This window comes from Salmo salar, chromosome ssa05 (genome assembly GCF_905237065.1).
Source record: "Salmo salar chromosome ssa05, Ssal_v3.1, whole genome shotgun sequence".
Lineage (NCBI taxonomy): Eukaryota > Metazoa > Chordata > Actinopteri > Salmoniformes > Salmonidae > Salmo > Salmo salar.
In genome coordinates this window covers 61395400-61408789 of record NC_059446.1, presented here as the reverse complement: position 1 = coordinate 61408789, position 13390 = coordinate 61395400, and the positions used below count along the sequence as shown (strand labels likewise).

Sequence of the window (13390 nt, the reverse complement as noted above, 5' to 3'; positions counted from 1 at the left end):
TGAATGGATGACGGATGCTGTGACATGTGCCTGTATTGCTGTGGTGGGGGGTTTAATAAGCTTGTGTTACTTTCCCATAGGCTGAAACCCGTGCTGAGTTTGCTGAGAGATCAGTGGCCAAACTGGAAAAGACCATTGATGACCTGGAAGGTAGGACTCTCACTCGCCACATTGTTGCAATACACAGTACTGTTATAAGGTGTTATAAACTGTAATCTCCCGCCTGTGCCCTCTCTGGCTTTGTCTTGCTCTCATCCCCCTTGGCGTACATCTCTCCTCTCCCCTCTGTTCGCCCACAGATGAGCTCTATGCACAGAAATTGAAGTACAAAGCCATTAGTGAGGAGTTGGACCATGACCTCGATGTAAATACTCATTTAGATGCCTGTTGTGATGTGGGTTGGACTGGAATTTGTTAATAACAGTATGATTCAGTATGCAGACTCATAAGAGGATGGAACAAGTTGAGTTGCTAGGGAACTATTGTAGTGGAATGTGCTCTGGTAGCCTTTGGATGTTTGTGCTGGAAAATGTATTGAGGCATAGCCTACCATGTACACACCTCCATGCATCTACACCCATGCACACATTCCATTTTATTCTGACTCTAGGGATAGGCACATTATAGCTAACCGTATGCTTGTATCTACAAGTAAATCTGCAGTGGTAGAAGAACATATCCCGAAACCTTGAGCTTTCCCCTTTTTTCTTCACTCACTTCTGCAATGTAACGGATGTGAGCTGTCACCTCGGCAACAGCACAACACAAGGCACGAACACTGATACTTTATGTAGATATGGCTCGCATGCTGTCACGGGCCTACTTATCCACATGTGAACGTGGACACAAGTTATCTTTTTATGGATCTCAATGCGTTTGACTAGTCTAGCTCAGAGTCCATTTGGAACTATTGAGTTTCAGCTTGTGTGTGTGTGATCTGCTTGGTTAGTTGGCTGATTTCTTTCAGTCTAATTCAATTACAAGTCTGAGTATCAACAGTGTTCTACTGTAATACACTTTAAAGGGCAATTCAACCACTTTTTAACAACTTTCATCTCCAGCACCAAACCGGTGTCTTTGAAAACAGCGTGTTTCTATGATCTGTGGTTTTAAAAAGATCTTTAAAAAAAATTATTCTTCTCATCACAGGTTAGGATTAATAAAAGTAAAAAACACCAGTGAGTTTCTAGCCCAACTGAGGGTATTTGCTTGCGCTCCACGTCACTGTGAATCTCATTGTTTGAAAATCACTTAACTTTAACATTTTGAACAACTTAAATGTGCTGCCTTCACATGTTGACACTGGTATTGTGCTGGAGATGATAAAAACCAGGCTGAAAAATAGTGGAGCTGCCCTTTAACTCCGGTCACGCATGGTGTGTTTTGGATTTGCATGGATTGCAGGTTTTCTGTGAGTTTACACCCCATGACGACAATAACCATGGTGTGTCATTATTTTGAGGTGTTAAATTGCCATTGCTCCGTCTCTGTATTTCAGATAAATTGGACTCGTTAGATTTCTGGAAAACCCAATACTCTGAATTCGGTCTGCCTGAACTGCCACAGCGGTTGCGTGCTCTCTCCCTCTTCTCCCCCCTTTCCTTTCTAGAGAGAAAGAACCATACCCTCCTCCTAGTCACCAGTGCCTGTCTCTCCCTTTGTCATCTCCCTTTGTCATTGGCCCAGTTGCGGCCAGCACGCTGGCTGAGTTTCTGGGTTACTGTCTTTCTTTTTATTGTCCATCTGATCTGTACTACACTGCTCGCTCTAACACATGTTCACACTGTATTTGTGACTGTATCTCTGTACCTAATCAAGAGGGGGGGCAGAGAATGCCATGGCTGTTGTCTCTGTCCACTGCTTTTTGGCTGTCCACACTGTCTGGGTTTCATTGGTTTCACTCCACTATGCTTTTTGGCTGTCCACACTGTCTGGGTTTCATTGGTTTCACTCCACTGCTTTTTGGCATGGTTTTGTATCACCAAAGGTGGGTCAGTATCTGATGCAACCCCCCCCCCCTCCCTGAAAATAAGGGGGTAGGTGGAGGTATTCTAGTCAAGAAAATGTTATCACATGCATTGTGGGCACAGTAAGTACTTGGAATCGTTATGAATGAAAGTTTGGCTAGATTTTGCAGCATTTCTTGAATTTGGACTAAAGGCATAACACCCTCGGACACAAATACATTTTTGAAATATGTCCTGGTGATCACTTAAAGAAGATCCAGTCTTGCAGACCAGGTTTGTGTAATCCTAGATTACAGGTGTGGAACAGATTCTTATCTTTCTCTCACATGTTCACCCTTCTGAGTCACGTCTGCTAAAGTGACCCAAAAGAGGAAAGCTTAGAATGGATTTGCAGGTGAATTATTATTGAAATTGTGCAAATATTGTATTTTTAATGTGACCTGGCGTCAGGAACGTTACTGCACGTTTATTTGTAGATACATTCACTCACTCATCCTTGTTACTGAAACGGAAAAGCCTCTAATAGTGACTAGCTCAGTCAGTGTTGGTATTCAAAACACAGTATCAGTACACAGCGTTGTCATACAGCTAATGCTACAGTAAGTAGTTTGACAAGATGCCTAAAATTGACTATTCAATGATATCATAATGACATGCCTGTGGTGGCACAAAATGAGTCGAATGAGCAGTGAGTTGTCACAATGCAAGATATTAACTTGGTAATTATTGACTTAAGTCTACAGAATTCATTACACACCCATAACGAAATACACAGCCTTTATTACAACCTTATGTTTGCTATCTTGACACCATAGCATAATTATAGCCCAAAAATCACAATTTTCAGTGGTGCCATTTTGTCTAAAGGTACTGGTGAGATTTTTTAAATGAAGACCAATGAATTCATTGTTTTAAAAGTTATTAACATCTGCAGTTTGAACAATTAGTCACCCCGCTACTGTTTTGGTGAAGGGATGAGGCTGGGCCTCCCGAGTGGCGCAGTGGTCTAAGGCACGGCATCGCAGTGCTAGCTGTGCCACTAGAGGTCCTGGTTAGTCTAGACTCGCAGCGACCGGGAGATCCATGGGGTGGCGCACAATTGGCCCAGTGTCCGGGTTAGGGGAGGGTTTGGCCTGCCGGGATGTCCTTGTCCCATCGCGCTCTAGCGGCTCCTGTGGTGGGCTGGGCGTATGCATGCTGACACGGTTGCCAGGTGTACGGTGTTTCCTCCGACACATTGGTGCGGCTGGCTTCCAGGTAAGCGGGCATTGTCAAGAAGCAGTGTGGCTTGGCTGGGTCGTGTTTCAGAGGACGCACGACCTTCGCCTCTCCCGAGTCCCATCACTGCAACTCCTGTACGGAGAAGACTAACTACCAATTTGGATACCATGAAATTGGGGAGAATAATAGGTAATAATAAAATAAAGGGATGAGGCTGGAGAAGTGCAACCACTTTCAAAATCATAATATGGACGTCAGGACTGGCCATCCATATAAAAATCATAGTTTTAACCATGTTTTGAGGCTTTACAGTGGTTATTTACAATTACATTATTTTGGGTTCTGATGAGGTACACCAGCTATACTACGCTCACGAGGCATTCACAAGTTATATTCTTAAAGAATCAATAGTTTTAGCCTATCAATTTTAAGTTAAAAAAAAAAAGTGTGAAATCCCAGATTGACAGTTTAATGCTTATTCTAACATTGTCATAGTCTTGGTATATCAATATCATCCACTCCAACTGTAAAATAAAGTTGGGTATCAAATTTCCCTGAAAATCCAGGTAACCTTAGTGGTGTCTTAATTAAATTCTAAAATGTATGTTAGGCAACTTTTTGACTTTTTTTGTTTTTTTTGTAGACAATGTAAGTAAAGTATTACCAAATGATTTGTTTCCATCCAGGGGAGAAAGACTGACACCCCCACCCCTCTCATTTAAGCAACAGAAGTTAAAGGCTGACAGTGGTACTGCAGGCATTGTTAGCAGAAACAGGATCCCCCCATTTATAGTGAATGGAAAGTCAATCTTTGTGTAAGTAATAAATCATGGTACCAATAATTGCTTCTAATATACCAGATGTCCTTGAACCGTTTTTACAGAAAATATATTTTTATTTAAAAATCTCAGAATAATTTAGTTGCTAATGGCAGCCTGCAGTACCCTGGTCGGCCTTCAACTTGAGATACTCAATGGGGGAGGGGGGGCACTGAGCTAGCCTGCAACGTCTCTTCCTGGACTAGCTCAAACTGCACATGTTGTCTCAATGAGATGCCATCTTAACCGACGTCATTTGACTTCGATGCGCTATTGAGTCTTCACATAGAAATTAATGTCACGTGATTGATAGCTTTGTTTTATTTTATTTAACCAGGTAGGCTAGATGAGAACAAGTTCTCATTTGCGACCTGGCCAAGATGAAGCAAAGCAGTTCGACACACAACAACAGAGTTACACATGGAATAAACAAACATGCTGTATATAGGCTTTTTCTACTGTATGTGCAAATGAGGTAGGGCAATAAATAGGCCATGATGGCAAAGTAATTACAATATAGCAATTAAACACTGGAATGGTCGATGTGCAGAAGATGAATGTGCATGCATATACAGTACCAGTCAAAAGTTTGGGCACCTACTCATTCCAGGGTTTTTCTTTATTTTTCCTATTTTCTACATTGTAGCATAATAGTGAAGACATCAGAACTATGAAATAACACATGGAATCATGTAGTAACCAAAAGCGTTAACCAAATCAAAATGTATTTGAGATTCTTGCCTTGACAGCTTTGCACACTCTTGGCATTCTCTCAACCAGCTTCACTTGGAATGATTTTCCAACAGTCTTGAAGGAGTTCCCACATGCCGAGCACTTGTTGGCTGCTTTTCCTTCACTCTGCGTTCCAACTCATCCCAAACCATCTCAATTGGGTTGAGATTGTGGAGAGCAGGTCATCTGATGCAGCACTCATCACTCTCCTTGGTCAAATAGCCCTTACACAGCCTGGTGGTGTGTTAGGTCATTGTCCTGTTGAAAAACAAATGATAGTCCCACTAAGCGCAAACCAGATGGGATGGCATATCGCTAAACTTTCCCTTTCTGTGGTGGCCCTCATGAGCCAGTTTCATAGGGCTTGATAGTTTTTGCGACTGCACCTGAAGTTCTTGAAATTTTCCGGATTGACTGACCTTGTCTTAAAGTAATGATGGACTGTCATTTCTCTTTGCTTATTTGAGCTGTTCTTGCCATAATATGGACTTGGTCTTTCACAAAATAGGACTGTCTTCTGTATACCACCCCTACCTTGTCACAACACAACTGATTGGCTCAAACTCATTTAGAAGGAAAGAAATTCCACAAATTAACTTTTTAACAAGTTAACAGTTTAATAGAAATGCATTCCAGGTGACTACCTCATGAAGCTGGTTGAGAGAATGCCAGGAGTGTGCAAAGGGTGGCTACTTTGAAGAATCTCAAATTAACATTTTGATTTAACACTTTGGTTACTACATGATTCCATATGTGTTTGTCGTTTTGATGTCTTAACTACTATTGTACAATGTAGAAAAATAAAGAAACCCTTGAATGAGTAGATGTGTCAACTTTTCACTGGTAGTATGTATGTAGTCATTGTTTCCATCTAGTGCACCATGACTGTGCTACTGCTAGTTAAAAATCTAAATAAGTTGGCTGCAGAAGCTGGTTGAGTGAATACTTTGCTGGTATGCTTTTAAAAATATTTCTTGTTCAAGCCAGCTAAGATTTCATGGGTCTCTTTCCAGTTTAATAAACAAAGTTTAGGCAATGTTAGCTAGTAAATTACTGATCTAAAGTTGTGATGAATACCAAATAAAGCTACATGTTGAGAAACCTAGAGATAATAGCCATACCAGCATATCAACCAATATGCTGGTAAGTAGTTGTTTACATACACCTTAGCCAAATACATGTCAACTCAGTTTTTCACAATTCCGGACGTTTAATCCAAGTAAAAATTCCCTGTCTTAGGTCAGTTAGGATCACCACGTTATTTTAAAAATGTGTAATGTCAGAATAATAGTAAAGTGATTTATTTCAGCTTTTATTTATTTTATCACATTCCCAGTGGGTCAGAAATGTACATACTCAATTAGTATTTGGTAGCATTGCCTTTAAATTGTTTAAAAATGTTTCTGATAGCCTTCCACAAGTTTTGGCTGAATTTTGGCCCATTCCTTCTGACAGCTGGTGTAACTGAGTCAGGTTTGTAGGCCTCCTTGCTCGCACATGCTTTTTCAGTTCTGCCCACACATTTTCTATGGGATTGAGGTCAGGGCTTTGTGATGGCCACTCCAATACCTTGACTTTGTTGTCCTTAAGCCATTTTGCCACAACTTTGGAAGTATGCTTGGGGTCATTGTCCATTTGGAAGACCCATTTGTGACCAAGCTTTAACTTCCTGACTGATATCTTGATGTTGCTTTAATATATCCACATAATTTTCTTTCCTCATGATGCCATCTATTTTTTTTTTAAGTGCACCGGTCCCTCCTGCGGCAAAGCACCCCCACAACATGATGCTGCCACCCCGTGCTTCACAGTTGGGATGGTGTTTTTCGGCTTGCAAGCCTCTCCCTTTTTCCTCAACATAACGATGGTCATTATGGCCAAACAGTTCTGTTTTTGTTTCATCAGACCGGACATTTGTCCAAGAAGTATGATCTTCGTCCCCATGTGCAGTTGCAAACTGTAGTGTGGCTTTTTTTATGGTAGTTTTGGAGCAGTGGCTTCTTCCTTGCTGAGCGTCCTTTCAGGTTATGTTGATATAGGACTCGTTGTACTGTGGATATAGATACTTTTGTACCTGTTTCCTCCAGCATCTCCAAGGTCCTTTGCTGCTGTTCTGGGATTGATTTGCACTTCTCACACCAAAGTACGTTCATCTCTAGGAGACAGAACGCGTCTCCTTCCTGAGTGATATGACGGCTGCGTGGTCCCATGGTGTTTATACTTGTGTATTGTTTGTACAGATGAACGTGCTACCTTCAGGCTTTTGGAAATTCATCCCAAGGATGAACCAGACGTGTGGAGGACTCATTATATATATATATATATTTTTTTTAAATTGAGCTCTTGGCTGATTTCATTTGATTTTCCCATGTCAAGCAAAGAGGCACTGAGTTTGAAGGTAGGCCTCGCAATACAGCCACAAGTACACCTCCAATTGACTCAAATTATGTCAATTAGCCTTTCAAAGCTTCTAAAGCCATGACTTCATTTTCTGGAATTTTCCAAGCTGTTTAAAAGCACAGTGAACTTAGTGAATGGTAACTTCTGACCCTGTGAAATAATCTCTGTAAACAATTGTTTGAAAAATTACTTGGGTCATGCACACAGTAATGTCCTAACTGACTTGCCAAATCTGTGTTAACAAGAAACTTGTGGCGTGGTTGAAACACTTAGGTTGGAGTCATTTGCTGTCCCATGCAGGCAGTACAAAATGAAACCTGTTCATAGCGAGCAAAATAAAACCCCAATACTGTTGTACTTTCTTACTCTAGCACTTGGACTTGTTTCCTTACTAGCACTGACTTTGCTGATGGCTGCTTTAAGGAAAGTTTTTACTGACTGACATGTGGTTGTTGTACTTCACTACCTTAAGTTGACAGGCCTGACTACTGTATTGCTTTCCTGTCTGGTCTACCCAAGAAAGCCATTGGTCAACTGCAAAACACAGATTGCTGCAGGACGGGTACTGACCAAGACCAGACAGAGCGCACATTACCCTGGTTTTAAGGCCTTTGCACTGGCTGCCAGTGAGTTTTAGAATACATTTTCAGATTTCTATTGGGTTTGCAAATCAATCTGTGATCGTGCACCCCAATACATGTCAGACGTGCTTTTAAGTAATGTACCCAGTAGGTCCCTCAGGTCCTCTGGCCTTTTAACTATCCCAAAGCCTAGGACCAAGATGCATGGAGAGGCAGCCTTTAGTTATTATGCCCCCAGCCTTTGGAATAGCCTGCCAGAGAACCTGAGGGGTGCTGAAACGTATCTAATATATCTTAACACATTTTTAGCTTAACTTTTCCTTAGGGTGCTTTTTAGTTGTAATTTAAAAAAATTTTTAGCTTATGTTTTCTGTCATAAATATTTCAACTTTTATTATATATTTTATTCTGTAAAGGACATTGCGTTGCATTCCATGTCTGAAATGTGCTGAAGTGTCTCTGGATAAGGGTGTCTGCTAAAGGCTGCTAGGAAAGTGTAGCTGACAAGTCAGACTTGTTTTATTAAATGTTCTGAGTGATCTCGTCATGCTACAAATGTCTGCCACCTTCTCGCTGTCAGAAATCAGGCCATACAGTAGCACGGGCTGTGTTTGTTTCAAGGTGACTTATACTGTAGTTAAATAGGGAATTATCTGGTGATACCAAACCTCCACAATGTATAGTATACAACATGGCTCTCTTTACTCTATGGAGACCTTGTGAATTATGAAGCTATGTCATAGAATTCTAACTTAGTCACCCCGGGTTTTGTTCTACAGATTAAGGCTTACATATTTGTTTCTGTCACTATATAGAGAAGTTGTATTAAAATGTTATGGTTTGGTCTAAGTTCCCCTTTTGAGGTACTGCTAGAATTACCAGGAAGCACTTTCTGATATCTGTTGACCCCTGGTATTAAGGGGGATCTCCAACTTCAATATTTGACCAGGTGCTATACCGTCTTGTGGAGTTGCAGAAATGCATGTCCTACATCTTCAGCTGTAGCTGACACTCATTCCTTGTTTATCCTTGACAGTTTTTATGCATGTGATTTATTGTTTTCAAAGTAGTCATGTACTGATTTGATGCTATCAGGAGGTTTTGTCATGTGGCTTGACATGGTTTAGCCCTTGGCGTTGCTCCACTATAGTATAGTAGACCTCTTACAAAACTCAAACACCACTTTAACATCTCAATGTCTTGCCTCCTACGTCCTCATCTCACCACCAGGAGGATCCTTATCTTACCTTCATTCTTTGTGTGATTTACAGATGCACTAGCCAACGCCAAGGAGGAGAATGTCAACATTCACGCCACCCTGGACAAGACCCTGGAGGACCTTAACAGCTTCTGAGCGGCTACTGGAGCTGAGGCATGGCCCCTCCACCACCACCTCTTACTGCTCCACCCCCTCACCTCTGGCCCTGTTTCTGTCTGTGCTGGCTGACTGTTTAGCAGGGGGTGGGGGGGTTGTTAATTGTTTTTGGTGAAGGTAACACTTTCTTCAGTCCACACCTAGCCAAACGTTTCTCCCCAGTAGACCAAATGGCTGACCGCCTCTCTCACATTCCACCCCAGTATCTGCGGATGCTCTCCTGATGAGCATCCCCTTTTTTTCTCTTTTTTTTTTGTAGCCTCTTCATAGCATTCTTTTTAGTCTTAAAAGGGCAACATTTACTCAAGCACCCACATCTTAAGTGTTTCACAGGTTTCTAATATTCACATTCCAGCTTAGGTGTGTGATTTGTGTTTGAGGCCATTCCTATGATCTTTCTTTGGCTGCTAGCTGTTTAGCCGTAAGCGTTTAAATACAATGAGGCGCTTCTCTCCTGTTCTGATAGCAACCCTTGTTAAGGGGATATTTGGTGTCCACTGGGACACATGAAGGTGGCGAGGGTAATAACTCTTACCTACTTATGTCTCCCTTTTGGAATGGGACCACCATTTGATCATTAACTCTCCCTCTGTTATCCCCATCGGAACCACTTGCCCTACCAACATATCGCCTCAAACTCTTGTCCCCCTCTAACCACTCACCTTCTGCTGGAACATCCTTACACAAGCACTGCTTTTCTACTGTGCCAATGCCCAGAGGGTCCACAACTGCTACCTTTTTGTCAAGGATTTTGTGATAATTTACAATTATGGGCTGGGGGATTGACATGTTTTTCTTATAAGGGAGAAGTGTTTTGTTTAGTTGCATGACATTTGTGTGTTTTTATCTGGAGTCATTTTCCAAAAAGGGCCATTGTTACTGTAAACTGATTTTTTTCTTTTCTTTCCAGTTTACCCCCCCCCAAGATCAGGAAATTGAATTGTGAGTCTTAGGTCATTGAAGGGATATAAATGTCGTATAGCTTCAGACAGAATTGGATGCAGATATTCTAGCCAATTGCAGCCTTAGTCCTCTAAGCTAATTGTTATTTTTTCCAATAAGATGATGTAGGGGAGGGGTGTGATCAGCCAATCACTACGCATTCCACTGCCAAAATGGAAGCATAGGGGCCAATGAATAGGGAGAAGGGACACAAGGGTATTATCTAAACTTCTTATCAGTATAGACTAAACTATTTTTTTCCCCCTGCAAATTAAGTGAACTGCAAACCTTGTAATTAATAAAGAAATAAAAAGTAAAGTATTGCATCAAGTTTAACTGGAACTTTTCACTCGACGCTATGGGTGTAAACATTGTTACCAGTAATGTTTTGATTGTAATAATCATGACACAAAAATGGACACAATTTAAAAAAATAAAGAACCATGATTTGTATTGACATTACAATTTTTATAGTATTTTCTTTCTACCTTCAGTTTGACACCACTCCAATCTAGGTGCTGCTCCCTTCATGTCTACTTTTAAATGTTTTATGAACTAACACTTACCATGCTATTAGAACATTGATCATGTCTGTGTCTAGTACATTTTAATTATGTTGAATGGTTGTGTAATGCAGTATTGTGCTAATTTTACCATGGGTCAGCTTATGTGCACGTTCCAGGTTTCCAGTTAATCATCTAGCTATTTACAACTAAAACTATACTTTAAAGTAGCCTAGTTAACTACTGTACAATCGAAGACTATTAAAAAAAAAAACTAAATGGCACAATTTGACACTTTTACACAAGTACAGATTAAGTCAACATCTGCACATTGGGTCTTGGTGAAATTTGCCTCTGACATCACTAAGTACAGGAAAATGCCAAAATAATAAAGGAAACCCCAAAGTGTCTTAAGGCATTGTGCCACCAGAAAAGCTTCAATGCACCTTGGCATCTATTCAAGTGTCGAACTTTATTGGATGAATGTGACAGTCACATCTCTTCTAGCTATGGTAGCCCAAATAATTTTTATACATCACCCTAAGCATTGTTTTAATTGCTTAATTAACTCACGAACCACACCTGTGTGGAAGCACCAGCTTTCAATATACTTTGTATCCTTCATTTTCCTGCGTGTTTATTTTATTTTGGCAGTTACCTGTGTGATCCATGTAAATTCACATATCGGTCAGTGTTTGATCAGATTTTAGTATTCTTGCCCTGCTACTTAGTTGATAGTACAGAACACTGTAGAGAAATAAATACTACATATTCTCACTTTCTGCTGCTCCTCAGTGTATCAAAGGTGTTTTAGGATTTTCACAGAAAATAGTGTAATGTATACCCAACTACACTTTCCAACAAGAGCTTTCAGCAAGTTCCTACAGCTGTGTAATGTCCCCTCTACGTCAGTCCTCTTTCGGCTTTTCTTTGGCTATTGAGAGCAGCCCAGTAGCAAGCTGCTCCTCCAGTTGTGAGCCATCGCCCTCATTTTTCATTATCCAATCAAAATCCACTCCTTGGTCGAGCCCACATTCAGACTCTGCATCATCTATTCCTGCAGAGAGAGGGTGTGGTGTTGAATTGATTGTCATTGAAGAGGTATTGTATATCTCCAAAAGTGAAGAACATTATTATACCACTAATTATGCTATCAGTGTAGGTATTACACCTGTTGTGAACTCCCAGCCCCTCTCCCTCCGTGTCTCTTCTGAGGCCTCCACCCGAACACGGCGAGACTGACTAGGATACTCCCTCCAGAACCACTGCAGGTCTGACAGATGCCGTGTGTCACTCACAATCTGGGGCACAATAGACATTAGAGAAGGTATAATGGTAGAGGACAATACATGATGCTTCAACTGCTCAACAGGCAGGGCCTGGAAAAGTATTTTGGTCAGGTTCACCAACTCTGAATATGCAGATGGTCAGTTTCTAATAGCAAGTAAGACCTGACTCAAAGACTTGCGCTTGACATGGTGGGACTTGGCTTGTGTTTCTCCCCATAACAGTGGATCAATTGAGAATTTTGTTATCTTACCCAGATGGGCTGCCTTGATGGCCACAAGACAGAAGAACCCTGGGTCCTTCTCCCTCTGCTTCTCACCCCACTGGATCATGTCAGCATGGTACTTCTCCTTGTACTCACCTGCTCCCAAAAGCTCCTCAAAATCCAATCCATGGTCCTGTAGGTGTAACCGATGTGAAATGGCTAGTTAGTTAGCGGTGGTGCGCGCTGATAGCGTTTCAATCGGTGACGTCATTCGCTCTGAGACTTGAAGTAGGGTTGCCCCTTGCGTTACAGGGGCCGCGACTTTTGTGGCGCGATGGGTAACGATGCTTCGTGGGGTGTCAGTTGTTGATGTGTGCAAGGGTCCCTGGTTCGAGCCCGGGTTGGGGCGAAGAGAGGGACGGAACCTACACTGTTACATAGGCATAGTGGGTAATATAAGGAGACAGTAGTAGTGTTCCTCCATTCACTCGTAGTTTGTATTGTAGACCAGCTGGACATGCAGGCTTCTGTTCCTGCCCAGCACTTAATGTCTGATCGATTAACCTCATCAAGGCAAGGTCCTTTATTATCTAAATGAGGTGTTGTATTAGCTGCAACACAAGCCTGCACACCGAGGATCGGCCAGGATGATGTAGCACAACTGTACACAAGTACCAACCTGTGCTTATTGCTGTTTAAGAAGACAAGATACAGCAGACATCTGGACTTAGTCTGATAGAAATTATACACGAACCACATTGTTAAACTAATATAACATTTGATAAGTATTCAATTCAGCGACAATAGTTTTGATAGGTTGGTGTGCCAACAGTCAATAGTACTTTTTGTGAATCAAATCCGTCACGTAATCTTTTCCAGATTTGCGTTTCCCACTAAATAAAAGGATGAGTTTGGGTTCTACTGTCGCCATCGAAATAACGTTGCAGCAACCAATTTATGTATTTTATTTTGATATGGAAGAGCTAGCCTCTTCGTTTACACATTAACCGTACCACATGCATTATGGTTGGTTGAGCTACAGTAATATACACATAACAAGCGCCATTTAATTATAACATTTGCTCATGTGATCGAATTTCTTAGAGAAAAATATATATTTCAATACTTATAATTGTTCAACTTTAAAAAGATAGGTAAACGTTGGTTAAAAAACTGTCATGCAAGGTTTACGGTAACAGAGCCTCATCATGTCATGGACCTTACCATTGACATGCGGAAATAGGGTGATCATATGAAATATGAAATATTTAATGGTTTCTTTAATGACGACAACATCAAATTGAATACGTGAATGCAAAATAAGAGGGATATTGTACTGACCTCGAAAGAAAAAGTGTT

At 41.2% G+C, this 13390-nt stretch overlaps 1 protein-coding gene and 1 pseudogene across 10 annotated transcripts in view; one reads left to right on the top strand and one right to left on the bottom strand.

Moving 5' to 3' along the window:
- The window catches only part of LOC106605468 (tropomyosin alpha-3 chain), a 27559-nt gene extending 17064 nt beyond the window's left edge, over positions 1 to 10495 (top strand). For 5 of the 9 annotated variants that reach the window (XM_014201164.1, XM_014201165.1, XM_014201168.2 and 2 more), the window contains 2 exons: positions 81 to 150; positions 300 to 433. In XM_014201164.1, the coding sequence (XP_014056639.1) occupies positions 81 to 150; positions 300 to 418 (189 nt within the window). In that variant the 3' untranslated portion in view covers positions 419 to 433. Of the gene's footprint in view, positions 1 to 80; positions 151 to 299; positions 434 to 8990 lie in introns of those variants that run through there. The other 4 variants (XM_014201166.2, XM_014201167.2, XM_014201171.2 and 1 more) reach the window with 1 other exon arrangement.
- On the bottom strand, positions 9977 to 13390 carry LOC106605469 (phosphomevalonate kinase-like; annotated as a pseudogene). The gene is made up of 4 exons (XR_006769926.1): positions 13373 to 13390; positions 12080 to 12224; positions 11711 to 11840; positions 9977 to 11596 (listed from the first exon to the last, which is right to left on the bottom strand). The product of XR_006769926.1 is annotated as a phosphomevalonate kinase-like (transcript).